Below are 27,371 nucleotides of genomic sequence, written 5' to 3'. Positions count from 1 at the left end.
CCTTCCCCTCCCTGGGGCCGAGGGGTCACAAAACCGTTTGGGTTGGAAGAGAACTCGAGCCCAACCTTTGACTGGTCATCAGCTAGACCGGAGCACTGAGTGCCACGTCCAGTTGTTCCCGTGGACACCTCCGGGGACGGTGACTCCGCCACCTCCCCAGGCAGCCCCTCCCAGTGTTTAAAATCGCTCTTTCTGTGAAAAAAATTCTTCCCGATGTCTGACCTAAAACCTCAAGACCACGTCCTCTCGTCCTGACACCTCTGGGGGTTGCGACTCGGGGGGGAGGGTGTTCATGGGGTGTCGCAGCATCGCGTCCCTCGAAGAGGGAGGGGTGGCGGGGAGGTCTCGAACCCTGTTCCCCCGATCTCGGGCGGGCCTCGAACCCGCCTTCCCCCCCCGATTTCGGGCGGGCCTCGAACCCGGGGCCCCGGTGCGGCCGCAGCCCCTGCGCGCGGAGCCAGCGGGGCCGGAAGCGGGCGGGGCGGCGCTGACGCGTTTCCGTCGGGCGCTGGCGGCGGCCGCGGACGGGGCTGGGTGGCGGCGGCGGCCCGGGGGCAGCCGGGGGTGAGCGGCGGCGGGGAGCGGCGAGGGGGCGGTGGGGGCCGGGCGGGCGCGGCGAGAGGGCCCGGCGGGGCGGCGGGGGCCGGGCGGGGCCGGGCTCGGGGCGGCGGCGGCGCGGGGGGTGACACGCAGGCAGGGCGGGGGCGGGGCGGGGGCCAGGCCGCGCCGCCCGCCCTTGAGGCCGGAGCCCCCCTCGCCCCCGGCCCGCTCGTCCCTTGTGCCCCCACCCCTCACCCCCTGACCCCCGATCCTCCCCACCTCTGACCCCCTCGTCCCTCGATCGCCCCCATTCCCCCCCCCCTCACCCCGGACTTCGTAACTCCGGCGTTTGGGGGTTTTTCTTCTCCCCGCGTCCCGCAGGCGATTCATCTCCAGCGATGTCTTTCATCTTCGAATGGCTCTACAACGGCTTCAGCAGCGTTCTGCAATTCTTAGGTAATGCTAAAGCCCCCACCCCCCCACCCCGTGCCTCGGCTGCCCCCGGGTCGGTTTGTCTTCTCCCGGTGCCCACATCCCCCAAAACTTAGGGATTGGGGCGGCTCTGAACAGGGTAAAGGGTGGCGGGGAGGCTGCACATCAATAAAGAGATATTTTACAATACTGGGGAGAAACTCTGGGAGCATTTGGAGGCGTTTGGCCCCCACTCTCTGTTTCTCTTGCCCTTTAGAAGTGTGGGGACAGCAGGGTCTGCTCGGCCCCAGGCAGAGGGAGCTCCATCCTCCTCCTGCTCCTCCTGCCAGAGTCACGGGTTCCAACAGAACTCCTTGCAGAAGGATGGGGTGCCTGCTGTCCCAAGCGCCTCTGGGAGGGAGGGATGAGAGGGATGGAGTGGGAAGAAGTCCTGTTGGGAACCCGAGGGAGCTTTCCTGCAGCCAAAATCCGTTCATCCAAAGGAAACGACGTGCTGTCCCCTGCTTTCCACCTTCTCCCCAGCAGCTCGCTGCTGTATTTTATGAGTTTGTTCAGTTTTCACATCCAAAATACCCTGTTGAGGCAGCAGACAACCCCTAATACTTTGCTGCACACTCTTCTGCTGGGATGTGCTGGGAAAAGGAATGGAATATTCACAGCAATACGAGCTTAGGGGGTGCCCGTTGCTGTAAACACCCCCATGCTTTGCCTTGGATAAAGCCTGTGTGTGTTTTCCCTGCCGGAAGCGTGCACAGGTGGCAGCAGAGCTCTGGGAGAAGGGCTTCCCTAAAAACAGCAGCGTTCTGGCTCCAGGTGAGCCCGCTGGAGTTTTTCTCTTGCCTTCTTCCTCTTCCTCGCAGGTTTGTACAAAAAGTCTGGAAAACTGGTGTTCCTGGGGTTGGATAACGCAGGGAAAACCACTCTGCTGCACATGCTCAAAGATGACAGGCTGGGTCAGCACGTCCCCACGCTACATCCCAGTAAGTCTTTCTGGGTAAAGCCTCCCGGCGCGGCATTTCCTCTGGAATTCTGGGGATGTGGTTTTGGAAGACACCTCGGTGGTATAAGCTCTGCCTTGGGGCTTTGAGGGTCTTAAAACCTCAGCTGAGGTTGCAGCTGCCCGAGCTGAAGTGGATTTGTGTTTTCCTCTCGAGTATAAAACACACAGGAACTGGTGTTGTTCAATCAGTGCGAGGTTTTCTCGGGGGAAGGGAGAATTTTCCTGATGAGAAGTGTAATAAAGGATCATAACTGCAGATTAAAAGCCTTCAGTGGGAGGCCGGAGAAATTACTTTTTGTGAAAGAGCTCCATTTCAGTCACTGAGATCTGCAGGAAATCCAGGGAATTCCTGATTGGAGGAGCATGTGCGACGCCAAGGCAAATCCCCAAGGAATTCTGTGACAGCCTCTTTATTTTCCTGAATCCCTGTGTTTTCCCTTTTTCAGCATCAGAGGAGCTGACGATTGCTGGAATGACCTTCACGACTTTTGATCTGGGTGGACATGAACAAGGTAAGAAAAAACTACCAAAAACTGATACTGACAAGCATCAGCAGTTAACAGTGCCTAATTATTCACTGCCGGGGCTTATTTATGGAGCAACACATGGAAAGAACCTCCTGGCTGTAGGATTGTTTGGAAGGAAACACTGCCAGTTCGTGCTCTGCTGCCTGAAGTATTTTTAACCGTGGGGGACTCCAATATGAATTTATTTCGAATTGCTGAACTTTTAGAGTTTCTAGAAGTTCTAAACAGAGTTTTTCTGCTCTTTTCCCTTTTTTTTAATGCACACACACACAAAAAAAAAAAAAGCAGTGTTTTCATGGGGCTGTGTTTGTCCCTCTGTGTTCCAGCTCGCCGGGTCTGGAAGAACTACCTGCCTGCCATCAACGGGATTGTCTTCCTGGTGGACTGTGCAGATCACTCACGGCTTATGGAATCCAAAGTTGAGCTTAATGTAAATATACTTCTCTTTTTTTCCCCTTTCCCAAGACCTAAATTACAAATAATCGTCCTTCTTTGGGCTGGAACTTGTGCAAAGTGTGTTTTGAGAGTCTCGTGCTTTGGATTGGCACTTCCAGTGAGAAGCCTGGGTGCCCTTACTCTGGGTGGAGATTTGGTTTGGGCATCAGGAGGAATTTCTTGCTGGAAGGGGTGGTCAGGCCCTGGAAGGGGCTGCCCAGGGAGGTGGTGGACGTGGCACTCAGTGCTCTGGGCTGGGCACAGGTTGGACTCGATGGGCTGGGAGGTCTTTTCCAACCTAACTGACTCTTGTGAGTCTTCCCCAGGAGCATGGAAGCACCAAAAAACAGCCCTTGTTGGTCACAGAGCTTAAACAAAATCATTTTCTTCCAACAGCAGCTCTTTTTTACTACCTCTGCTGAACTCTCTCTCCCTCTTGCCCGCAGGCCCTAATGACAGACGAGACAATATCCAACGTGCCAATCCTTATCCTGGGTAACAAAATCGACAGACCCGAGGCCATCAGCGAGGAGAAACTGCGGGAGATCTTTGGGCTCTATGGACAGACCACGGGAAAGGTAGGGAGGCATCCAGGCCTTGGATCAGGAGGGGAGGGCTCACCTGTTCCCTTTCGAAGAGAGGCTCCGTCCAGAAACTAATTCAGCTCTCACTGACAGTTTGTCCACGGGATTGGCCAAGGTGAATCAATAATAATGATGGTGGTTCCTTCCAGTGCCTGAAGGGGGCCTACAAGAAACATGGAGGCAGACTGTTTCCAAGAGCCTGGAGTGACAGGACAAGAGGGAATGGCTTCCCCCTGCCAGAGGGCAGGGTTAGATGGGATAGTGGGAAGGAATTGTTCCCTGTGAGGGTGGGGAGGCCCTGGCACAGGTTGCCCAGAGAAGCTGTGGCTGCCCCTGGATCCCTGGAAGTGTCCAAGGCCAGGTTGGACGGGGCTTGGAGCAACCTGGGCTGGTGGGAGGTGTCCCTGCCCGTGGTAGGGAGGTGCACCAAGGTGTTTTTTAAGATCCCTTCTGTCCCAAACCATTCCACGACTGGACGATGCCGATGCCCTCGGGCAGGTTTTGAAACTGCCAGAACTGTACAAAACACGGGGGGCTGTGAGAGGGGTGTCCCTAGGTGGTGGTGGCTCGCTGGGCGCTTCCCTGAGGGCTTCAGGGGTGCAGCTCTGACTCCTGTTTGGATTTCCCTAGGGAAACGTGCCCCTGAAGGACCTGAACGCGCGCCCCATGGAGGTGTTCATGTGCAGTGTGCTCAAGAGGCAAGGCTACGGCGAGGGCTTCCGCTGGCTATCGCAGTACATTGACTGACACGAGAGTCCCGCTCCTCTGGACTGATCCTGTTCACAGCTTGCTATGGACTTTTCTATTAGAACACGGGAGGCTTTCCAACCACATTGACCAAGAGACTCCTGGTTTTCCGGCTGCCCTTACGGCACAGTGGTGACACCACTCTTTTCCACGCGGCGGGGAGGCAGCGCCGTTCCGCAGGAGTTGTCCCTGTCGGCTCAGTGGCAGCGGGGCTGCTCCAGTCTGGGAAGTCAAAACTCTGCACGCTGCTCTGTAACAGCTGAAAAAGAGAGCACGTCTCACCACTGTGGTTTAATTGACTTCAAAAAAAAAAAAAAAAGAAAAAAAACCGAAATGGAAAAAGCAATTATATTTTTTAAAGAAAGTGTTAATGTAAACGGCGTCCCTCCTAACTTTTTAGTTTAACGTTCATCTTGTTTAGTCCAGAGTCTGGTTTAGGGTTTTTTAAAAATATATTTAACGATATTTAGGTATTTCACGAATTACTGAACCAAGGTATCACGATATTAGAAGTCCTCAATAAACATAGCATTTGGGCTTAACTGAGCTGTAGGGTGGCTGTGCTGTGTCACGCTGACCGACAACGACGTGCCGTTGGGACTGAGGTGTGCAATCCCAGCTTCTTTAGTTTACAGGGATATTTTTTTTTTTTGTTTTTCCTAGTTGGAGAGGAGCACCTGGTGCAGGTTTGGGGGGTGGTGTCCGGCACTCGCTGACAGTGGGAAGGGGCTGCCTGGTTCCACCTCAGGCCAGACTCTCCCATCGAGGGCGTCGGGTCCTCTGGCTGCGCCATCGCAGTGAGAACCACAAAGCTGTTTTGGTTGTTGTAGCATGGACGTGTTTGACATTTGCATATCATGAAGTTATTAATGTAGACTAAACCGGTTTCTTTTATACTCTCAATGGACTTCTTTTGTCTGAAGTTTCATTACTGTCTGGCACTCATTTTCAGTTCAATAAAGACGTGTCTTTCTCCTCTCAGGGGGCAGGAGCCTCAGTCTGGCCTGGCACTGGCTGGGCCGCGCTGTGGCCGTCAGAACAGCTGCCACAGAGTTCCAGAAGGGTTTGGACAACGCTTTCAGGAAAACAGCAGGATTCTTGGCATATCCTCTACAGGGCCAGGAGTCTGTACTCAGTGATCCCTGTGGGTCCCTTCCAACTCAGAGTATTCTGTTTGTTATCATCATCATCATGGCCGGGCTTCACGAACGAAGATTTGGGAAGGGCTCTACCCACGTTTGTTACAAACACGCTGGTGGCTAAAGAGGCAAATACGAGATAGACACTTCTGGTTGCAAAAGGCACAGCAGAAAGACTCCTTAGGTGGTACATTCTGCAGGACACGGTTCTTTCTGCGTTGCCTTTTCTGCTCGAGAGTGATCCTGTGTGCGTTCCCAAAGGCGTCAGCAGTGTTATAGATGGTGTGTCTCCAGACCTCCCAGTTGGAGGCCAGAGTAGACCGGTTCTGTTGATCAATGTGGCCAAGGCTCAGATGTTGTTTCAGGGAGTCCTTCTATCTCCCCTTCGGGGCTCCTCTCATGCAGCAGCCGGAGGCAAGTTCACCATAGAGCACGATCTTAGGGAGGCAGTGGTTGGTCCTTCATCCTGGAGACGTGCCCTGCCCAGCACAGCTGTGTTCTCAGCAACATGGCCTCAATGCTTGTGGCTGTGCCTGTTCTAGAACAGATGGATGGGTCACATAATGTGACCAGTGGATGTTTAGGATTGCGTGGAGGCAGCGTTGATGGAAGCGTTCTGGGAGTCGCAGGTGGTGGCAATAAATGACCCATGATTCAGATCTGTATGAGACAGACAGCACTATGGCTCTGTAAACACTGATCTTGGTACTTTTCAGGTGTTTGTTTCACCAAACTCTTTTATGGAGTTTTCCAAAAGCTCTCCATGCCTTTGCTAACCTGTTGTCTGTCTCCCCGTCAGTCTCACCGTCCGAGGAGATGAGGCTGCCCAGGTAATTAAACTGCTGGACTGATTTGAGCTCTAATTGGCCAATGGTGATATGGGGAGGATGGAAGATGTCCTGAGGTGCAGGTTGATGGAGAACTTCTGTCTTCTTTAAGCTGACTTCCAGCCCAAAGAGCTCAGCAGCGTCCACAAAGCAGGATGTTAAACGCTGCAGAGCTGCTTCTGCATCATCAGCCTAAAGCAGCTCCTGGACAAGATGATTTAAGGTCTTAGTGTGGGCCTTCAGCCACCTTAGGTAGAATAGGCTTCCATCAGTGTGATATCCAATGTAGATACTGTCCTGATCATCCTCTATTTGTTCTATTTGTTCTATATATTCTGTGACCTCCATGGTGCAGCCAGTGAGGGAAACTGAGGCAGAATGGGTGAGTCACCTCTGGCTGGTGGCTCGCAGGGGCTTTGCTCTGCTGTAACAACCCCTCGCTGAGGCCCAGACCACCAGGAAGGAGCTGTGGGGGAGCTTCAGCTCCGGCTCCTGGAGTCTGGGGGGACTGTGACTCTCCTGGGGTGGTTCTGCCAGTCCTGGTACCTCTGCTGGTGGTGGAAGTGGAGGTTTGATGCTCGTTGTGCTGTGGGTGAGCCCCCAGAGGAGATGCTGCCCTTGGGAAGGTGGAGAGCAAGCCTGGACGTGGGTGTCCCTGGATCCCGATGTCCCTGGATCCCGGTGTCCCAGGATCCCGGTGTCCCAGGATCCCGGTGTCCCTGGATCCCGGGGTCCCTGGATCCCGGGGTCCCTGGATCCCGGGGTCCCGGTGTCAGCCGCGGGCCGGGGGTCCCACCCCCCTGGCGGGTTCCTGGGGGGCGTGTCCGCCACGTGCGCGCCAATGGGGAGGGCGCGGAGCGGGGCGGGGGCCAATGGGCGCGGGGGGCGGTGCCGGGGGCGGTGCCCGGGGTGCCCGGGATGGCGGCGGCCCCGCCGTGCTGCGCCGTGCGGGTGCGGGGAGCGCCGGGGGGCGCGGGCGGGGGCTGCAGCGGGGTGGTGCTGAGCCGCCGGCCCGCGCTCGTGCTCTGCCCCGCCGCCCCCTTCACGCCGTTCCTGCGCTCCGGCCCCGCCGCCTGGGAGAGCCCCGCGGCGCTGCCGCCCGGGGCGCTGCGGCCGGTCCCGCGGCCCCGAGTGCTGCTGCGCGGGGAGCACGGCCCGCCGCGGGAGATCGGGGCGCGTTTGCTGGCGCTGGTGCCCTGCGCGCCCTTCCGGAGGGCGCTGGAGCGCGGCTTCGGGCGGGCCGAGCGGTGGCGGTTCGCGGCAGGGCAGGAGGAGGAGGAGGAGGAGGCCGGGGCGGACCCGCGGGCGCTGCCCTGGTTCGCCTGGCTGCGGGTGCCCGCGCTGGACGAGCCCGCGGGCGGGTGGGCGGCGCGGGGCAGCGCGGGCTGCCTGCGGAAGGGGCAGGCGCTGCTGGCCTGCGGGACCCCCTTCGGAGACGCGTGCCCCGAGCTGTTCCTGAACACGCTGAGCCGGGGGGTGGTCAGCAACCTGGCGGGCGAGGAGAACGCGCTGGTGCTCACGGACGCGCGCTGCCTGCCCGGCACCGAGGGCGGCGCCGCCTTCGTGCCCGCGCCCGGCGGGCCGCGCGTGGTGGCCGTGATCGCCGCGTCCCTGTGCTGGAAGGGCGCCGAGTGGGTCGGGCTCACGCTGCTCTGCTCGCTCGCCGCCATCCTGCGCAGCAGCGCCGCCGTGCTGGGCGAGGCCGGGGTCGCGGTGCCGCCCGTGCCCGCCTGGGTGGCTGCGGTGCCGGCGGGCAGCGGGCGGGACCCGCTGGGCTGGACGGCGCTGGTGGAGTGCGGGGCGACGTGGGGCTCCGGGGTGCTGCTGGCGCCGAGGATGCTCCTCACCTGCCGGCACGTGGTGGAGGCCAGAACCCCGCTCCGTGTGACGCCCGCAGCTGGCCCTGGACGGTGAGTGCGGCCGCGTGTCCCACACCTCGTCCTCCCCCGCCCCGCGAGTCTCCCCCTATGACATCTCGTCTGCCGTGTCCTCAGGGATGCCGCAGTCCTCAGGGGACGCGTGGTGTTTGCCACCGAGGAGTCGTCCCCTTTTGACGTGGCGGTGGTGGAGCTGGAGGAGAGCGTGCCAGGCTTCCTCCCCCCGTGTCCTGCAGACACCTTCTTCCCAGGTAAACAACGAGGGGACACGGGGTGTTAGGATGGAGGGGGACACATAACTGTGCACCCACCTCTTGCCTCCCCCTTTTTCCCCCCCAGGAGAAGAGGTGAGCGTGGTGGGCTTTGGGGCACTGGGGCGGGCGTGTGGCCCCTCGGTGACAGCGGGGATCCTCTCGGCCGTGGTGGCAGTGGAGGGGCACCCTGTCATGCTGCAGACCACCTGCGCCGTGCACGGGGGCTCCAGCGGCGGCCCCCTCATCTCCTCCCGCAGCGGGTGCCTCATGGGTGAGCCGGGGGTGCAGTGGGGAGGGAAGTCCCGTGGCTGCCCCCCGGCCACACCCGGTGACGTGGGCATCGCTCCTCTCCTTGCCAGGGATCGTGGCCAGCAACACCCGGGACAACGGTGTGGGGACCACGTACCCCCACCTCAACTTCTGCATCCCCATCACGGTCCTGCAGCCCCTCGTGGTGCGGTACCGCCGCACCCGCGACCCCGGCGCCTTCGCCGGGCTCAACCGCGCGGCACAGGGGGTGCGGGCGGCCTGGAGGCTCCAGCAGCAGCCAGGACCCCCCAGCAAGCTCTGACCCCCCATCCCAGGCGGCTTGTGCTGTGGACTGAGGTACCAGGAGCAAGGTGCCAGGGATGGAGCTGCCATGGCCCCTGTTCAGTGTGGGGCCCGAGCGCCTGGACCCCGCGGAGCCGGTGGAGGGTGGGCACTCTGGGGCAGGGGACACCACACAGTGCCTTTGCCAGCTGCTGACAGGCCCAAGTTGGGGAGATTTGGGGTTTGTATTGTTTTAGTTTCTTCCCGGAGCCATAAATGCTGTGAGTTGAGGCCCTGGTGTCCCGTGGTGCTGAGCAGCTGTGGGGGGCAGTGGTGGAGGTCTGGGCTGGGATGTGGGTTGGACTGGGGGAGGAACAGGTCCTGCAAGGGATATTCTGGGTCAGGGGTAGAGGACTGGGTCAAGCTTAGGGTTGGGGTCCAGGATGACGAGGGCAGATCTGAGTCCTGCTGTGGCTCAGAACCCTGTGGGAGTGGGGAGGGGGTTATTTTGAGGCCTGGGGTCCTGAAGAGGGTCAGGAACTGTAAACAGGGGCAAATCCTTGGGGTCCCTGAGAGTCAGGAGCTGGGGTGGGGACACATCCCCGGGGAGGGACGTCAGTTCCAGCACCATGTCAGCAGAGTGCAGGGACCAAACACAGGGCACTTGGGAGGGGGTCCCTCCCACCCCTACCCACTCCTCCACCCCAGCAGTGCCCCCTCACGGGGCAGGGAGGGCACACTGTCACAGGGAGGGCACACTGTCACCACCGCCACCTCCCCAGGACCCCCTGCAGTGCCGGGGGGTGGCGGGGGAGGAACAGGGTGGGCGAGTGTTTGACACAGCACGGGGTATTTATTTCACAGCCGCTACACAACGCCGGGGGCCGGGGCAGCCACGCAAGCACAACATGGAGGGGGATGCAGGGAGGGAGGGGCGGGGGGGGAAGCTTCTCTATAGGGGTTTTTTTTTGTTGTTGGTTGGGTTTTTTTCCTTTTTTCCCACTTTTATTAGCGCCGTTTGCCCGGTTGAAGACCACGCAGCAGCACACTAGGCCTACAAGGCTCTACCCAAAAAAAAAAAGCTCAAATTCGCACAAGCGCGGCCCCCCCCCCGCCCCGCTCACCCCCTCCCTGGGCGAGCACCCCGACACCCCGTCCCGCACGGGGCCGGGGGGAGACGCACCCACCCCTCGCCACGCCGGCAGCGGGGGGGTCACAGGGACCCCCAGCTGGGGGGCTGCCTCCCGGCCGTGCCGCCCACCGGGCTCTCCTGCTCCTCTACCAGATGTAGCCGCCGTCGTCACCCTCGCCCGCTTCGCCCTCCTCTTCCTCGCCTTCCTCGCCCGCCTCCTCTGGCTCCTTCTCCTCCTCGTCCTCCCAGCCCACGCTGCTCCCGAAGTCGCCCGAAAACCCCGTCGCCTCATCTGGGGAAGGAGGAAGGCGAGGGACAGAGGCTCATGGGGGGGTTCCCGGGGCTGCAGCCCCGTCCCCGGGCGGGGGCTCCCCCCAGCTCTCACCGCAGTCGGGGCTGCCGTGGCCGCGGGTGCCCGTCAGCTCGGCCCCGTGCTGGTCCACGCACCAGCACTCGCCACCGCCCGGCTCGCACTGCGCCCGCCGGTAGTACCCGTCCTCATCGCAGCTGGGGATGAAGGTGCCTGCAGAGAGCAAGGGCCCCCCACCCCCCAAACACAGTGCAGTGCCAGAGCCCCCCCAAGGAGCTCCCTGTCCTCGTCCCAGCCCGGCACTGCTGGGGAAGAGGGCCCTGGGACGCCCCACTCACCCGGCTTTTTTTTGGTGGCTTCTTGGATCTGAATCTTCTCCAGCTCCCGGAGGCAGGGCGGCTCTGCAGCACCCCCACACACCACTCTTAGGGTGGGTGTGCACCCCCCAAACCCACAGCATTTGTCCCCATGATGTGCATCCCCCCCAGCTCTGTAGTGTGCATCCCCCCAACCCGTGTACTGCATGCCCCCAGACCCACAGTGTGCATTTCCCGTGGTGGGTGTGTGTCCAGCTCCACTCTGTGCATCCCCATGACGTGTATCCCTGCCAACCTATAGATTATATCCCCCCCAGACCCCACAGCATGCATCCCCCACGGTGTGGATCGCCCCTTAACCCGTGATGTGCTTCCCCGTGACCCACAGTGTGCACACACCCCTTATGCCCCCCTCACTGTGTAACTGCCCCCTGACCCCACAGCATGCATTCTCCATGCCCCCACAGCATGCATCCCCCCAAATCCCATGGGATGCATCCCCCCCATGGTTTGCAACCCCCTTAGACCCCATGGGGTACCTCTCCCCATGGCAAACATCCCACACAAATCCCAACCCCACAGCATGGATTCTCCAGGACTCCATGATGTACATCCCCCCCAACCCCAATCCCACAAAATGGATTCCCCATGACCCCATGCTGTACATCACCCCGCGACCCCAAACCCACAGCATGGATCCCCCAGAACCCCATTATGTACATCCCCTGCTGCACTAAACCCAATCCCACAGCAGGGATTCCGTGGCATGCATACCCCAATCCCATGGGATGCATCCCCCTCATGGTTTGCAACCCCCCCAGACCCTGTGGTGTACCTCCCCCCCAAGGCAAACATCCCACACACACCCCAACCCCACAGCATGGATTCCCCCTGACCCCACGATGTACATTGTCCCCCAATCCCACAAATGCATTCCCCATGACCCTGTGTTGTACATTCCCCCCATTCCAACCCCAGTCCCACAGCATGGATTCCCCATGGCCCCATGATGTACATTGTCCCCCAATCCCACAGCATGGATTCCCCCTGACCCCATGATGTACATTGTCCCCCAATCCCACAAAATGGATTACCCATGACCCCATGATGTACATTACCCCTAACCCCACAGCACAGAATCCCCATGACCCCATGATGTACATTACCCCTAACCCCACAGCACAGATTCCCCATGGCCCCATGATGTACATCCTCTGCTCCACTAACCCCAACCCCAGGGCACAGATTCCAGGGCGTGCATCCCCCATGGCACAGCCCCCCACTCCCACAGCAGAACACCCCCCCCTGCCGCCTCCCCCCTGCCCTGGGGTGACGCACTTTCCCTCCAGAAGCAGAAGCACCACTCTGGCGCGGAGACTCGGCCGTCCCTGGAGGTGTCGCAGGAGTTGAAGAAGGCGCGGATGCAAACCTCGTACTTGTCCAGGTTGATGGCGCCCAGCTCGGCCGCCTCCAGGAACATGTCCCCGCTCGTGTCCAGCCGGGCGAACATCCACCCCACCGCCTCCTTGCAGGTGGCTGCCACGCTCCTCTCCAGCGCTGCAGGGCGGGATGAGCCCCGTGGCTGCCCGGCTACCCGCGGGGGAGAGCCCCCCACGTGCCCTCCCCACGGGGCAGGTGGCAGGGACACGTACCGGTGGCGGGGCTGGCGGGGAGCCCGCCGGAGCCGTTCTGCTTGGCGTTCTCCCGCAGGAGCTGGAACCAGTCACGCAGGCGGTCGCCCAGGTCGGCCAGATCCTGCCCGGTGCACAAGTCTGGGGGTCCCAGGGAGGCAGCGTCAGGCCGGGCAGAGCTTGGGGAGAGGTCTGGGTGCCCCTCCATCCCGCTCACCTTGCTTTCCGTCGCCAGTGGGACCGTGCGGGGTCGGGCAGGGGCACTGCCCCTCGCAGCGCACCGTCAGCTGCTTGCTGGCCAGGCACGCCTGCTGCTCCAGCTTGCACTGCGGGGCGGCAGCGGGATGTCAGTGGGGGGACACGGGGCACAGCATCCCCCTCCCCGCGGCGGTGCCACCGTCCTTACCGCCGAGCTGTAGGTGTGGCCGTCGGAGCCGCAGACTGCGGCCAGCGGGGCGGCATGGCAGGGCTTGCAGCCCCCGTGCGCCTTGGGGCCCAGCGGCTTGATCCTGCTCAGGGTAAGGGAGGCACAGGGGGGGTGGTGCCGAGCCCCCACCTCGGCCTCCCCACTCTCCCACCACCGGCTCAGCTCCAGCCCCCCCCAACCTCCTACCTGTGCTCCAGCTTCTTGCGGCTGATGCACATGGCGCGCTGGTAGCCCTGTGCCACACACACCTTGTGCCGGCTGCACTTCACCTTCTGGCAGGGGTCCTTCGTGGTGTCCAGGGCTGCGGGGGCAGAGAGGGGTCGGGGCAGGCGGAGGGGCAGGCAGGTTCTCCCCCGGGGAGCCCCAGCAGCGCTGGCCACGAGCCGGCCCGGCACAAAGCACCATTCAGGCCACAGCTGGGCAGCCACCCCAGCACCAGCTGCTGCTTTCTGGCACACACAGGCCCTGCCACCACTCCCGGCCGGAAGGGAAAATCCCCAGGAGTGCAGGCAGAAAATGTTACACCCCCCCACCTCCCACCATACTGGCTGGCACTGAGCCCACTGTGCCCCATCCTAAACCCATCCCGGTGGTACCTTCGTCCCCGGGCTGGTTGTCTTCCCAGCTCTTGATGTAGTCATCCTGCAAATTGGGTAGAGCCTGGATGAGTGCAGGTGGCAGGAGAGGTGACACTGGGCCAGGCGTGCCACCTCCCCGCTCGGGGCCACCAACCCTGCGACGTTCCCCCTGCACACTCCCCTCGGGTACCTCCACACCAGGAGGGCAGTGAGCAGGGCTGGGGACCAGCCTCTCCCCCCACAGAAAGCGGGGTGCCACCCCCTCGAGGCTCACCTCCACCTCCTGGCAGCGCAGCAGCGAGACAGCCCGGCCGGTACCGAGAAAAGAGAAAGAGAGAGGGGGAATGCTCTCCGTCAGCCCCGGGGCAGCCCAAAGCTCCTCCTCCCGGCCCCAGCCCACAGGGACCGGCCCCCTGTGCCAGCGGGCCACCCCGACCTGCCGGTGCCCACAGCCCTCGTCAGAGGCCCTGGAGATCACTGGCACCGACCACCAATGTTCTCCCTCATCTCTGGCTCCAGACCTGTAATCCTGGAGAGCCTTCACAGAGGATAAAGCCTTTCCCCATCAGCCAGCCGGGAAAGGCAAGGAACAGGGATGAAAAAGGCATCGGGTGGAGGAAGCCCTTCGAAGTGCAGAGAGAGGCCCTGACAGGATTCCCGTGGTGCTGCCACCCTGGATTTTCAATAGCGAGCCCAGAAGGAGCGGGCCAAGATGGATGTCACTCTCCTGGGAGAGCTGCTCTCCCGGGACCCCGAAGGCATCCCGGGGGTGGGAGGGAGCAGCGGGGACTCAAACCCTCCCGGCAGCGGCGTCACCCGCCCCGCGGGATGCTCCGGGGTGGGCTTTGTGGTAGGGTGGGAGCATCGCTGCCGCCCGGGAGAGGGCGAGCGGGGCAGGGATGGCAGCTGGAAGCAGGGGCACGGGAGGCAGATCCGGAGGGGATGTGTCTCTCCGGCGCGGCGGTGTTCGCACCGCAATCGATCCCGCGTTCCCGTGCCGTGATTAGTAACACTGCGGCGCCCGGCAGCTCCTGCGGCGCGGGTCTCGCCACGGCCGCTGGCCTCCTCCTCCTCCTCCCCGTGCTTCCCCACATCGGTGCTGCTCAGCAGAAACCCCCACAAATCCATGGATTTTCTTATTAATCCACGCGAACCGCTGGAAGGGCTGAAGCCCCCCCAGCTTGGCAGCCCTGGCGCAGCCGGGTGGGCCCCACGTGTGCTGCCAGCACCCACAGATGGGGGTCCCTTGGCCTCGAGCCCCGCCGGGGATGCTCATTTCCATGGGGGCACATCCACACGTGCTCCCCTCGAGCACCCGCAGCCATCCGGGGTCCCAGGTGCCCAGCACTGGCCTTGGCCAGAGGGTGTGTTGCTGGCAGGGGTCTCCAGTGGGGCGTTTACCCCATCCCTTGCACTCTCATCCGTGCTCTGCCCCCCTAAACTGGTTTGTCTGGGGGGTGGTGCTCCCTGCCCTGCACTGGGCACCTCTCCCTTGCTGCCATCCATCCATCCATCGCATCCTTGCTGCCAAGGTGAACCCGAGTGCGCATCTGAACAAAGACCGGAGGGGCTGGCTCGGGGTGGGGAGGCGGCTCGGGGTGTGCCCCGTCCCCACTCGGCTGCTGCAGGTGCCCTGCCCCACCCCGATGGGGCTGCAGCACCACGTCCCCTCGCCGGGGGACAGAGGCTGGGGGGTGAAAAACGAGCCCGCGAAACCCCCCCGATTGCCCCATAAAATTAAACGCCGTTGAGGCTGCTCAGCAAGGGCTGCGTAACACCGAAGGGTGACAGGATGCTGAGCCCGGTGTGTCAGGTGTGCCCGCGCTCCTCCGGCAGTGCATGCATCCTCATCCTCATCCTCATCCTCGCTGCCTCGCGACCCCCCCATCCCCAGGGATCACCACTCCGCGGAGGGAGGGCCGGCCCGGCTGCGGCACCCCGAGGGGCGCGGGGGACACCCCGAGGGGCGCGGGGGACACCCCGCGGGGTTGGGGGAGCGGGACTCCGGGAGGATGCCCGTGTCCTGACCCGGGCTGAGCTGTCACCGAGGGGCTGAGGCCACGGTGCAGCCCCCCTCGTGCTGCCCGCAAAGGGCAGGCGGGGCCTGCCTGCACCTCGGTGTGGGGCACGGGGAGAGGCTGCAGGGGACAGCACCCCCCGCTCCCCGGAAAGAGTCGCTTTGGCATCAAGCCCTGGCCACGGTGGCCTTGGCATCAGCCACGCAGCTCTGGCTATGGGCAGGGAGGCGTCGGCGCCGCCGGAGCCGGGAAGCATCCCCCTGGCACCGGGGCCGTGGAGCATCCCCCGGGTACCGGGGCCGGTAGCCGCCCACGGCCGCGGCGGGGTGCGGACAGCGCCGAGCATCCCCGGCCGCCCACGAAGGGGCCGGGGCCGGGGCCGGGGAGGGTCGCGCTGCGGCAGCCGCAGCGGCGGGGCGGGGAGTGCGGGGAGGGGGCTCCCGGTGCCCGGCGGCGCGTCCCGACCCCCCGCCCTGCCGCCGGCGCGGACTCACGTCTCGGAAGCGGTTCCAGTGCTTGATCCTGCCGCCGTACTGGGAGATGGAGGAGAGCCACTGCTCGTCCTCCATGAAATTGCCGGGGCTCTCCCCCGCCGCGGCGGGCCCGGGGCCGGTGGCGGGGCCGGCGGCGGGCCCGGGGCCGGCGGCGGCGGCGGGCAGGAGCAGGGCCAGCAGGGCCAGCAGGGCACGGCGCCCGCCGCAGCCCCGCATGCTGCCGCAGCGCCGGGGGGAGCGGGCGCGGTGCGGAGCGGTGCGGTGCGCACGGGGAGGCGCCGGCGGCGAGTGCGGCCGCGGGGCGGCACCGGGCGGCACCGGCGGGAGGGCCGGGGCGGGGCCTCCGCCGCGCCCGCCGCACCTGCGCGCCGGCACCGCGGCGGGGGAGCCGCCGGCACCGCACGGCACGGACACAGCGCTCCGCTCCCCGCCCCGCACCCCCGGCCCTGCCCCGTCCTCGTCCCGCCTCGCTGGTCCCTACCCAGTCCCCGTCCCGCGTCCCCCACCCTGCATCCCGCGTCCCCCACCCTGCATCCCGCGTCCCCTGCCACACCCCCTTCCCGAAGTCCTCGTCCCGCATGGCTGGTCCCTGCAGCGTGCCCGTCCCATAACCCCCACGCTGCATCCCCTGCCTCACCCTCCACCCCACATGCCCCATCCTGCATCCCTTGTCAAATCCCCTTCCTGCACCCCTCATCACGATTCCCAGTACCTGCCGTGTCCTCATCCTGCATCCCCCATCCTGCATTCTGCCACACCCCTGTCCCGCATCCTGCATTACCCCTCCCTGTCACATCTCCACCCTGTATCCCTGGTCCCTCACCAGTCCCCATCCTGCATCTTGCATCCTGCAACACCTGCCACACCACCATCCTCCACCACTCATCCCTGATCCCTACCATGTCCCTACCCTGCATGTCCCATCCCATCTCCATTCTGCATCCTGCATCCCTGGTCCCTACCTACTCTCCATCCCACATCCTGCATCCCCTGCCACACCCCCGTCCCGCTCTGCTCATCCCACATCCCCGGTCCCTGCCATGTTCCCCTCCTGCATCCCTACCACGTCTCCATTCTGCATCCTCCATCCTGCATCCTTCATCCTGCATCCCTGGTCCTTGCCATGTCCCCATCCCACATCCCTTCCACATCTCCATCCTGTATTCCTCATCCTGCTTTCCCAGTCCCTATTGCATCCCAGCTATGTGCCCATCCTTTATCCTCTATCCCTGCCATGTCCTCACCTCGTGTCCCCCATCCTCCAACCCCCCTCCCTGTGATCCCCATCCCTCGGCCATCCCAGCATGGCATTTTGGGGCTCTGGGGAAGACTCTCACCCCTATCCCAAAGTTTTGCTTTTGGATTTTCCCCCCTCTCAGCAGGAGCAAAGCAGGGTAGGCAACAAGTGACAACTCACACCGGCTGCAGCTCCTTCACAGCTGCAGCTGGGCATGTCCCAGCACACATCCAGCTTTTCTTCCTGACAGGACCCTCAGGATGGAGGGAAACTTTAATGTCCTCCAAGGGGATGGGGTGAGGTGTCAATTTTTAAGCGCATACACATTTTGCTGGAATAATTGTCATTAAAACACATTTACACAAGCGGGAAGAGGAGGAACACGCTTCAGTTGGCCCTTCTGTATTGAAAATCCACGTTTGCCTCAACTTCTTTGTAAATTGTTAAAATCCCACCAGGCAGAAGCTTCCCGAGGTGCATCACCCCTTTCCTGGTGGCTGTGAGAGCAGATCCCAGGTCGGCTCCAATGAGATTTTCCAAGCACCTCTTCAGGCTGGCGATGACAGCAACCAGTGTGAAGTGTTCTCAGCACCTCCCTGCATTGGGCTGGGAGTGCTGGTGCTGAGGGAATGTCTGGGAAGGCGGCTTTTGGAGAGCACAAAGGCGCTCAGCTCCAAGGAAAAGGAGATAAAAAGCCCGATGGTTGTAATTGGGTGCAACCAAGGGCACCCCGCAAAAGCACAGATGATTGGATTTCCTGGCAGGCAGGCTGGAAAGGACACAGGCAGCTTGGTCTTGGAAACACAAACAGCAATGGCTTGGGGGGAAAAAGGAAAGCCATCCCAAATCCCAACTGCCTCCCAGTGCTGGTTGTGCACGGCCACACAGCCGGCTTGCTCTGGAGGGAGGAAATGGGATGAAGTCCTCTAAAAAATGATCACTGGTACAGGTGGGTGCTGCTGGAGCAGGCCTACCCCTGGCTGAGATGCTCTCCACCTCGATGGCAGTGTGATTCCACACCTGTGGAAGCAACTAGGAATGGGCAACAGCACCTGTTTTGTTACAAAACACTCAAACAGCAGCACCTTCTATTTTTCAAAGGGTTCATCCCCGGGCGAGTTGAAAGCCTGCGTCGCTATTTTTACCAAATGTGGAGATTTACAGGAAAAGAAAAGTCGTCTTGAGATGTCTGAAGGATTCACAATGGAATCAAAGAGCCTGGTGCTGCTTTTAATGGAGAAACCACCCACAAGGCGTATGTTTTTTGACACGCTCCGAAACGGTCACTGGAAAGAGCTTTTACCATCAATGCTTTTTTATTGTCATAGTTTAATTACAGAAACAACCCATGCAACAGGAGATAAACACTTTGCTTTTGAAGGGAATTAATTTATTTTGGAGATCTACATCACACAGGCATCACGCTGCTGGAGATCCAAGCAACTCCTGACCTCAGTATTGTTAGATCGTGCTCCGGGAAGCTCTCCTGGATTTTAAATACTTATTTGAAGAACAAACTTCCTCCTTTTGAAATAAAGCCACGTTTAAACGCCAGCGATGCCCCGAGAGCCACACAGTTCTAGTTGTTTTCTTGGAAAACAAACAGGCAACAGACATCAAACAGGCAACTTTGTGACATTTTGGTTAGGAACAGGGAAAGGAGGAGGAAGGATCCAGGCAACTCCCAAAGGGAGGGCGGGCAACACGGTCAGGAAAAGCCACAGGGAAATGCCTGCAGGCTCCCGTGCTTTTGAGGAGTCATGAGGCACCTCTGCTTGGAGTTCCCAGGTTCCCATCCAACACTGTTGTCCCCTAAAAACGTTCCAGCAAGGAATCACGTGCCTCTGAGGGCAGGGAGGACCCGCCCCAGCCGAGGTGCCACTTCAGGAGAAGGACAGCTGCCCGGACGTGGCGTAGTAGCCAGAGGTGTCCGAGGAGAACCTCTGGGAAAGGCGCACCGAGTCCAGCTGCACCTCTCCGAAGTAGAAGTTCTCAAAGAGCTGAAAGAGCAGAAAAACCATGTGAGAGGCACCCAGAAAAACGGAGCCTCCAGGTGGCCCAGGCTCTCCCTCAGGAGCTGGCCCTGCCAAAAGCCTCTACTCAAAGATTTGTTTTGCCGTTAATGAAACAATTTTTTACATTATTTTTCCCCCTAAAGACTGTGGTATAATTCTTTTTGTCTTGCTCTTTTTATGAGCAGCTGCTCAAGCTCTCCCCCACTCTGCTGACTGCCACTGAGGGAGCTGGGGGAGGCCGTTCCCTGCCCCGGAGGCCACCACCCCCGGGTGGCTCTCGAGGTCGCAGGCTCTGCAGGAGCAAGGATTGAGGCCAGGAGGTTTTCACCAATCCAGGCCACAGGACGTACGACTTAACAGTCACAGCTCAGTCCTAATTCAAACGAGCAGGCCGGAGGCACAAGGCTCCTCATCCCAGCACTGACCCCGCTTTGTTCAACAAATCCGTCTTTGTTCGGCAAAGCCTTGAGTGCAAATTAAGGAAAGCAAGCCAACTCCGGCACCCGGGGGCGTGTCCCTGCCCATTAATCCAATCTATGAAGCAGACCAAAAAAAATGACATCAGAATTTCTTACGCCAAATTATTGCTGGAAAGGCATCGTGTCCAAGTGCAAAGTGCTCCTCCCGCTCCATTAAGATGCAGGAAATTGCTCTACCTGGAAACATCGGCTGTGCCTCAGGAAAAGCTTCTCAGTGGAGATGCTAATTTTGAAACTCTGCTTAACCGGAGCACTGTGAGTCACCAAGGGCCTGAGCAGTGACATCTCCCCACCTTGGAGATCTCCAGAGTGTCCATTCCATCTGTCTCCTATTGAATGTTCTATCTGTCCCTGCAGGTGTGGGCTCAGACAGTCCCACAGCCCTTCCTGCCATTACAGAAGGCACTAAGGAAAGCCAACACTTTAATCCTCCTGGAGCCAATGGTGCATCAATTCCTCCATACAGGGAATGACTGAAATCCCAAATACCTACTTAGCATCTGAAAGGCTGCACTTCACCTCCTCCAAAGAGGCATTTGGCTCTGCCTGGCACTGATTTGGGCACAACTGCTCTTTTGTTGGTTCTCCCAAGGGTATTCTATTTTTCAAATAACCTTTTTTTTTTTTTTCCACAAGGAGACCAGCTAGATTTCTGTCAGGACAATTCCTGGGTTTGCTGCCACTCCTCCACACAGCAAAAGTGCCTTAGGGAAAGTGATTCCCTGCCCATCTTGGGGGCAGAGCAAGAGACCCCACGGCAGCAGCGTGGCTTCAAGGAACACTGTCTGTGGTGGCTCCAGGGGGTCACTGCCCTAGGGGAGGGCACCCTGCTGAAAAGGAGTTGTGCTAAGGAAGCACCTCAAGCAGGGAGAGGAGGAAAAGGGAGAAGAGAAATGACTACAGCCACACAAACTCCATTTTATACAATTAAAGATTTATACAATTAAAGATTAATTATGTTCCCAAAAGCCTGCGTCGCTCATGTTGGAGGACTCAGGATAAAATGTCTCATTAATAAGAGATGGCAGTAAAAAGGGGTTGGTCACCTTTCTCTTTTTGTTTTGGCTGACCTCAGAAGGAAGGATGACTTTCTGCTCTCCAGGGCTCGCTGCAGGTTGGAAAAGGCCACTTTCAGTGCCTAAAAGGGGAACTCTGGGACGAGGGCATGGTTGTGACAGGACAGGGGGAAATAGCTGCACACAGACAGAGGGTGATTTAGATTATATATAAGGAAGAAACTCTACTTTGGGAGGGTGGGGAGGCCCTGGCACAGGTTGCCCAGAGAAGCTGTGGCTGCCCCATCCCTGGAAGTGTCCAAGGGCAGGTTAGACGGGGCTTGGAGCAACCTGGGACAGTGGGAGGTGTCCCTGCCCATGGCAGGGCGTGGTCTGAGGTGGTATTTGAGGTCCCTTCCAACCCAAACCATTTTGTGATTCTGTGAAGGAAACAAATGAAATGCTGGGATGTGCTGGACCCATCAGCAGCTCTGAAAGTCAAACCTTTACACAGAACAGCCAAAGGAAGAGCCTTTCAAACACTTGCTTATGTTATCTCTGTACACCACAACCTGTTTTTATTACAAAACACTTGTACTTCAAAGCAAAAATTAGTTAATGAGACAAACCCTTCACAGAATCACGGAATCAGCTGGGTTGGAAAAGACCTCTGAGATCATCAAGTCCAACCCTCAATCCAACCCCGCTGTGGTTCCCAAATCATGGCACTGATGCCACATCCAGTCTGTCCTTAAACACCTCCAGGGACAGTGACTCCACCCCCTCCCTGGGCAGCCCATCCCAAAGTCTGATCACTCTCTCTGTAAAAAATTTCTTCCTAATATCCAACCTAAACCTCCTCTGGCACAGCTTAAGACCGTGCCCTCTCGTCCTGCTGCTGGTTGCCTGGTTGCCTGCAGCCCCTCTTGCCTCACACAGCCTCTGACTCATGAGAGCAGAAGGAAGATCAGGAAGCCCCAGAAGACACTGCCCAGGTCAAGGGCCCTCCATTTGTGCACTGCCAGAAGTGCAGCAGAGGAGCCCTTGTACCAAAGCACTCTGTAATTCCCTTGGCTTTTATAAGAGTCACCACCTCCCGCGTGTCCAAGCATCTGTGTGTTTCCCAGGGAGGATGCTGCTGGAACTATTGATTTTTGGTAATGTGGCTGTACTTTCTGAGAGTAAACATGCTACAAGATTTAGAGGACAAGCACAGACTTTTTTTTTTATTGTTGTTCTTGTTTCAGGCTGGCTTCTCACGGATGCTCCCGTGCTCCCTGAGGCTCCCCACCACAGAAGCCACCGGGCATGGAGATCACTGTACAGGGACCTGCCTTGGGCAGAGGGCAGGGAGGCCCCTCAAACGTCATCCCCCAAGGCCCCTGAAACACCAGGAATTGGCTTCCTGTCACAAAAGCATCCTGTGCTCAGGTCCCCGGGGATTTTAGAAGGCCAAGCCTCTACTTTTGACTTTCACTTCTACTTATCTTGGGGAGAAGCCAAGCAGAGCCGAGAAAGATATTTATAACTCCCCCCTCTCCCCAGCCACCACGGAAACGCTCCGGTTTCGGAGGAGGCCTGTGGCACAGCTGATGAAATGCCTCCTGGAAAAGCATTTTATGGCAGTTTTAATTCTGCACCAGGAAAGAAGGTACCTGGAGGTTGTTGCACTTCAGAAGCAAAGGCTGATAACCCTAAGACTGCCCAACTCCCTTTCCTGTCCCTTCCCACGGTTGCCAAGGACCCACCTTTCCCTGAGAAGGCTGCAGGGAGCATGAGCAGGTGTGGATCAGAAGCAGGCAGGAGGGAGGCAGAGAGGAGGAGGAGAAACACCATCGCAGTCACCAAAAGCTGTGTCATTTGACTGGAGTGGGACACAAGGCTCAGCAAAAGCACAGTAATTCTACAAATCCAAACACGCCGAAGGATTTACGTCCTCGATGCCGAAAGAATAAATGAGAGGTTGGGATTTTTTTCTTTAAGTATTACAAATGAGAATGAACCTGATGGAGGTAAAGGTCAGCTTACAAAATCAACACCACGAATGCTGCACCAGCTACTAACTCCCATCAAGGGAATAGCACTTAGAGGACTAAGTGCCCTCTGTCTCCCTGCTGCCTTCCCAAATTGAATTAGAATGGAATAAGGAAAGAGCATTGTTAACTTTTAACCCCAGACCCAGCACCTCCAAGAAAACACGCCAGGGATGTGCCCTGCCTTTCAAACCACAGCCAAAGGCTCAGGAGCGGCTCAGCGAGGATGCCTAGAAGGACACAGGGTCTCCCACGGGGACAGAGCCGGTGCCTGCAGAGTGGCACAGCACCCTCCTGGCAGCAGCATCCCTGGATCTGCAGGGGATGGCAGAGGCTACAGCCACACTGCCCTTCCTGAAAGCCATGAGTCCCTAAGAGAGGGAGAGAACTGGTCGATGGATAACCCATATTTCACAGGTCAGCCTGTAAACTACCACAAGCAATAGCTCCTCCCTCTCCCTCTCCCTCTCCCTCTCTCTCTCTCTCTCCCTTCCAGGGGGCCAGATCCAAGGACACGACCGTGCAGGTAATGATGAAAGGCAGGCAGCCCTGCAGTAGCTCCCAGAAAGCAAGTTTACCTCCACTTCTTCCCCGAAGTCATTTATCCTGAGCCAGGAAAAGCCAGCAGCACACCTGTAATTTCTAATACCCCAATTTCTCCCATTTAAGACAATTCCATTCAGATGCTGGAAACTCTTCTCCCTCTGAGGTCCGTTCCCCTCGATTACCCACAAATTACACAGCAGGGCTCCCTTGGGGCGAGACAATCATTTTCTGAAGGAAGACAAGAGGCTGAAGACTTGTTTTGGGAGAGATGGAATCACACATCAAACCGCTCGCTCCTTGCAAACCTGAGCCAAAACTGCTTGTACAAACTTCAGCCCCCAAACCACAACAACTTCTCATCAAAGGCAGAGCAACAAATCAAAACCAGGATGACTCTTTTCCGCATTTTTCCCCCCCTTTTAAAAGCCTGTAAAGTAGGTTTTGCCGAAGCAATGTAGACACAAAAGCGAAGGAGAAGGACTCCTCAGTGAAGCAGTTAAAACAGGCACCTAAATGATGTCCTGTTCCCAAGTGTGAGTGTTTGTCAAGTTGCCCTCCTGGGGGGGCCTGCTTCCCACAGACAATCCTCCGGGAGTGAGACAGCACCTTTGTGTTCCAACCTGGAAACAACAGTAATAAATCATGGTGCTAAACCACGTAAGGACAGCGGCAACACGTTTCAGCTCCTGTTATGAAGAGCAGAGATGTCAACACAAACCAGGGCTTTAAAATCACCTGTCACGGGCTCAACAAGCATGAGAAATATTAATGGATTCAGCTGGAGAAGCACTGGGCAACAGGAGGACAAAAGTCCAGGGAAGGGAAGGGAGGCAGAGGTATTTAAAACTTCCTTCACGTAATCTCTGGCTCGCACTCACGCAGCCTGGCCTGGATTTTGCTGCGACCATCAGGATTATTGATCAGTTTTTAAAGCCTTATGTCGTTTACGGTAGTCAGCCAAAAAAAAAGGACCCATCCTGAATTCATAAAAAGTCCAAGCAGCTCTGCTGAGAGCGTTGGTGCTCAGAAACACCGAGGGAGCAACGACTTCTTGTTAATTGCCTTGCAATCAAAAATTCCCACCAAAGAGCAGCATTACCACGGGATAAAATGGATCTAAGCACACACACCCCCCCCACACGCACCCCCCCACGCCCCCCCCCCCACCCCGGACTGTGGGGAGCTCTGCTGTGAACTCCAGCCGCAGGAAGCAGTGCCTTAGGGCTGGGCTATTACAGATCAACAGCACAGAAGTGTCCCCGGTGGGCCGGCGCTGTGGGCGAGCAGAGCCGTGTAATGTCATTAGGCTGTGACCAATCCGCCTCACAAACCCGGCTGCTCTCGGCAGGGAGCTCAGGGGGGTCCTGTTTTCTGTATCTGGAACAAACACAGAAATAAGAACTTCTGAGAGGCAGGAAGGAAGAGGCTGACAGCTCCGGGAGCCCACGGCTGTGGATGAGCTCACTGTCACTGCTGCTGCACGGACCACGCTGAGGACGGGATGCCAGCAATCCCTGCTCCTCCGCTTCGCCCGGGCTGAAGGCGTTTATCCACCCAAAGATCCCATCCAGGAAGGCATGGGAACGCGCCGGGTGCCACCGGGCTCTGCCTCCACGGGAGAACACGTGCAGGAGATGACTTCTGACAGCCAAGCCAGCGCTGGGAACGGGGGTCCAGCAGCACACAGAGAGCTCCAACCAGGAGATTAAAGTGGAGCTTCGGAGCAGCCGCAGCCTTCAGAGCTTCATCTACTCTGCACTCAGTGACAACACTCCCCAGCTCACCCGCCGGCGGCAGCCGCTATCCCAGCGTGTCCCCATCCCTGAAGGAACGGCTCGGGAAGCCAGGAGGGATGGGAGGCTGCTTTCTGTGGGAAATCAGCATGCTACGGTGCTGTTGTCCCCTTCGGGGAAGGGAAGGAACAAACAAAATCCCAGGCACCCGCTGACAAGCAGGGAGAAAAATTAAGCGGCGCTTCTGAAGAGGTGCCTCAACACGGAGCAACAAATCACGTTTGTTTGCAGACTCTCCCACCCTCCCCTGGGTATTTTTCCATCTCATAAGGGATGATACATTTGAATTAATGCTTGTAATACATCCACAGCTTGGGACGGAAAACACTGGAGAAGAGCAGAGAACAGTTGCCCTTCCAAATCATCTGGCGAAAGCACAACTGCGGTTCCCATGCCAGACACAGCAGGAAGGCGCTGACTCCTTGGCAAACTGCTGGGTTACAGAGCTGATACCAGCACCAGGCAAAAAGGATTGATAGAGGAAATGGCAAAGAACCACGGATGGATTAAAAATCTTTAAAAAATTAAATCTTGAAATGTGCAAGTAACACTCGGAAACACTGATGGACTCTAAGAGAGCGCACTGAACTCCAGCAAACTGTATCCCTTAGAGCTCTTCTGATCAACCTCCTTTGCTGCACAAACCACAGCCTCCAGTCCTCTGCTTTTTGGATCCCACCTACCTGTTCAACGTGCCTCACTCCCCCACAGACCTGCCAGGCCCTCTGCAGAAGGCTGTTACCTCCACAGCTGCCCCAGTTCCCAGGCTGCAGCATGTGCTGGCAGAGCTCCTTCTTCCTCACTCCAAAAAATGCACCAAGCCCCCTTCCATTTGTGACCCAAACTCCCCCAAAACTACAACAGACAAACCCCAAACCAAAGCCCCTGGTGGCCCCCAGAAGACGAGACACAACCAGGCACCACGTCAGGATCTGGGGAGTTTGTTCAACGAACACATTCTTTTTCCTTCTATTTTTGACTTTCAAAATGTGTTTTCTGAAACAATTTGGTGCCGAAAAAAGAAATACCTGATTCCTGTATTATTCACCCTGGACACCACTCCGCCACTGATTATCTGTCAGAGGTTTAATTGTGCTTGGGAGCTCGCCAGGAATAACGCACGAGGAGCGTAGGAAAAGCAGGTAGGCAGGCACTCATCCAGCGAGGCGGCTCTTCCTGGCATTCCCAACCTACTCTCCAAATTAGCAACTGCTTCCTTTTCGTGGCTTTTTTTGAAGGACTGCTGGCTGGGGATCCAACATTTTCCAGTCCTGCCCAGGTGTCACAGGATGAAGATGTCTTGCGGAGTGCCAGGGATGGAAGGGAGGGTTAGGAAGGACAGGGAGGGCCAGATGTCACCGGGGCCATCACCAGGAGCACCAGCCACAGAGCTGCAGATTGTTCTGTTCTGCAAGTGTGCAGCTGGCTCTGGAGTGTCTCTCCATCCCCAATATAGCATCCAGTCCTTCCACAGGGATAACGCGAGGAACAGCCCTTCCCCTCTCCTTTTCCTTCAGCCTCTGGCAGGTTTAAAAGGCAGCAGCAGAGGCCCTTTCACCTCATCTCCTTTGGGAAGAATAAAGCTTGCAGACTTCAGGAGGGACAAAATCTTGATCATAAAAGTCTCACCTCCCAAGTCAGGAGTATCTCCTCTGTGACACTGGAAAATCCCTTGGGAAGCAATAACAATATAACAATCTCTCTCTGGAAAAGTACCACCAAAGTAAGAAGATGCAGCACACACGGAGTTCAGGGAGAAAGATCCAAGGCATGTGATGGGAGGCTTCTTTTTCATATTTTTATTTTCCTGAGCCAAAGTAAATGCCACATAAATGCCAAGAAGCTCTTGGTACGTTCACAGATGTACTCCTGGGTGTTCTGCATGCATTCCACGTAGGAATCATACAAGCTGAAGAAAGGACCGGCGAAGGCCATCAGCTCCACTGTCCTCTCCTTCCCCTAGGGAGGAGGAGCTCCTTGGTGGCAGAACCTGGACTAACATCTCTGCTCCCTCAAAACAACCAGGATCCCCATTTCCCAGCTCCTCTAGAGCAGTACTTCATTATCCTTCCCTTTCCAAGGATTTTCCTGCTCTCTTGCTGCAACTTAAGTGCATTATTTATCGCTCTACCATCAGAGCATGGAGGACAAAGTATCCACTACTGGATACTAGTGGATACACTACTTGAACCTTCACATGCTGCCCTCCTTCCCTTTATTAACTCAAAACAACTCTAAGTCTTTCCAGTCCCAGCTTGTAGACATTTTCTACCCCTCCAATTATCTTACTGTTGCCCCCTGGGCTCTTTGCACCCACCCACGGTACCCAGAACTGGGTGAACCCTTCAGCCAAGCGTAGTCAGAGGTTTACTCTGCAGACATTTGCCTCTTTCTTTTATTTCCAGAGACCACCTCCTAACCCAAACCCTGGGGTTGGTATCGGGCACTTCTCCACCCTGCCACTGGTGCCACC

The 27,371-nt window shown here is 58.4% G+C and overlaps 4 protein-coding genes across 10 annotated transcripts in view; 2 read left to right on the top strand and 2 right to left on the bottom strand.

The window, feature by feature from the left end:
- The first annotated feature begins 495 nt into the window (after positions 1–495).
- On the top strand, positions 496–5,246 carry SAR1A (secretion associated Ras related GTPase 1A). Its single transcript, XM_032695645.1, has 7 exons — positions 496–564; positions 922–996; positions 1,833–1,952; positions 2,419–2,484; positions 2,826–2,929; positions 3,381–3,512; positions 4,149–5,246. Exons 2-7 carry the CDS (start codon positions 939–941, stop codon positions 4,263–4,265), a joined length of 597 nt encoding a protein of 198 aa, XP_032551536.1. The 5' UTR covers positions 496–564; positions 922–938; the 3' UTR covers positions 4,266–5,246.
- A 1,903-nt stretch (positions 5,247–7,149) lies between these two features.
- On the top strand, positions 7,150–9,184 carry TYSND1 (trypsin domain containing 1). The gene is made up of 4 exons (XM_032695736.1): positions 7,150–8,141; positions 8,226–8,359; positions 8,448–8,633; positions 8,722–9,184. Exons 1-4 carry the CDS (start codon positions 7,150–7,152, stop codon positions 8,931–8,933), a joined length of 1,524 nt encoding a protein of 507 aa, XP_032551627.1. The 3' UTR covers positions 8,934–9,184.
- A 540-nt stretch (positions 9,185–9,724) lies between these two features.
- On the bottom strand, positions 9,725–16,103 carry SPOCK2 (SPARC (osteonectin), cwcv and kazal like domains proteoglycan 2). Of its 3 annotated transcripts, none has more exons than XR_004358399.1 (12): positions 15,801–16,103; positions 13,563–13,571; positions 13,307–13,352; positions 12,897–13,011; positions 12,690–12,792; positions 12,501–12,609; positions 12,305–12,424; positions 11,991–12,209; positions 10,674–10,736; positions 10,411–10,548; positions 10,081–10,317; positions 9,725–9,957 (listed from the first exon to the last, which is right to left on the bottom strand). XR_004358399.1 is itself a non-coding variant. In XM_032695639.1 (12 exons), coding segments are annotated over exons 1-12 (1,281 nt in total). In that variant the 5' UTR covers positions 16,017–16,103; the 3' UTR covers positions 9,725–9,956. The 3 variants fall into 3 exon arrangements, 2 of the variants coding, with proteins under 2 accessions (XP_032551530.1, XP_032551529.1); XM_032695639.1 differs by having other exon boundaries at positions 10,176–10,317; XM_032695638.1 differs by having other exon boundaries at positions 9,727–10,317.
- A 2,231-nt stretch (positions 16,104–18,334) lies between these two features.
- ASCC1 (activating signal cointegrator 1 complex subunit 1) overlaps positions 18,335–27,371 on the bottom strand; it is a 34,171-nt gene continuing 25,134 nt past the window's right edge. For 2 of the 5 annotated variants that reach the window (XM_032695641.1, XM_032695640.1), the window contains exon 10: positions 18,335–19,037. In XM_032695641.1, the coding sequence (XP_032551532.1) occupies positions 18,921–19,037 (117 nt within the window). In that variant the 3' untranslated portion in view covers positions 18,335–18,920. The other 3 variants (XM_032695644.1, XM_032695642.1, XM_032695643.1) reach the window with 3 other exon arrangements.

Source organism: Chiroxiphia lanceolata, chromosome 8 (assembly GCF_009829145.1).
Source record: "Chiroxiphia lanceolata isolate bChiLan1 chromosome 8, bChiLan1.pri, whole genome shotgun sequence".
Classification (NCBI taxonomy): Eukaryota; Metazoa; Chordata; class Aves; order Passeriformes; family Pipridae; genus Chiroxiphia; species Chiroxiphia lanceolata.
This window is presented reverse-complemented; position numbering and strand designations above follow the sequence as displayed.

Coding starts and splice junctions, on each gene's coding strand:
- SAR1A (XM_032695645.1), top strand. CDS start 939: ATGTCTTTCATCTTCGAATGGCTCTACAACGGCTTCAGCAGCGTTCTG. Junction 997..1,832: donor CAGCGTTCTGCAATTCTTAG/GTAATGCTAAAG, acceptor TCTTCCTCGCAG/GTTTGTACAAAAAGTCTGGA. Junction 2,485..2,825: donor TCTGGGTGGACATGAACAAG/GTAAGAAAAAAC, acceptor TCTGTGTTCCAG/CTCGCCGGGTCTGGAAGAAC.
- TYSND1 (XM_032695736.1), top strand. CDS start 7,150: ATGGCGGCGGCCCCGCCGTGCTGCGCCGTGCGGGTGCGGGGAGCGCCG. Junction 8,142..8,225: donor CCCGCAGCTGGCCCTGGACG/GTGAGTGCGGCC, acceptor CCGTGTCCTCAG/GGATGCCGCAGTCCTCAGGG. Junction 8,360..8,447: donor TGCAGACACCTTCTTCCCAG/GTAAACAACGAG, acceptor TTTCCCCCCCAG/GAGAAGAGGTGAGCGTGGTG.
- SPOCK2 (XM_032695638.1), bottom strand. CDS start 16,016: ATGCGGGGCTGCGGCGGGCGCCGTGCCCTGCTGGCCCTGCTGGCCCTG. Junction 10,549..10,673: donor AGCCACCAAAAAAAAGCCGG/GTGAGTGGGGCG, acceptor TGCTCTCTGCAG/GCACCTTCATCCCCAGCTGC. Junction 10,318..10,410: donor CCACGGCAGCCCCGACTGCG/GTGAGAGCTGGG, acceptor CTCCTTCCCCAG/ATGAGGCGACGGGGTTTTCG.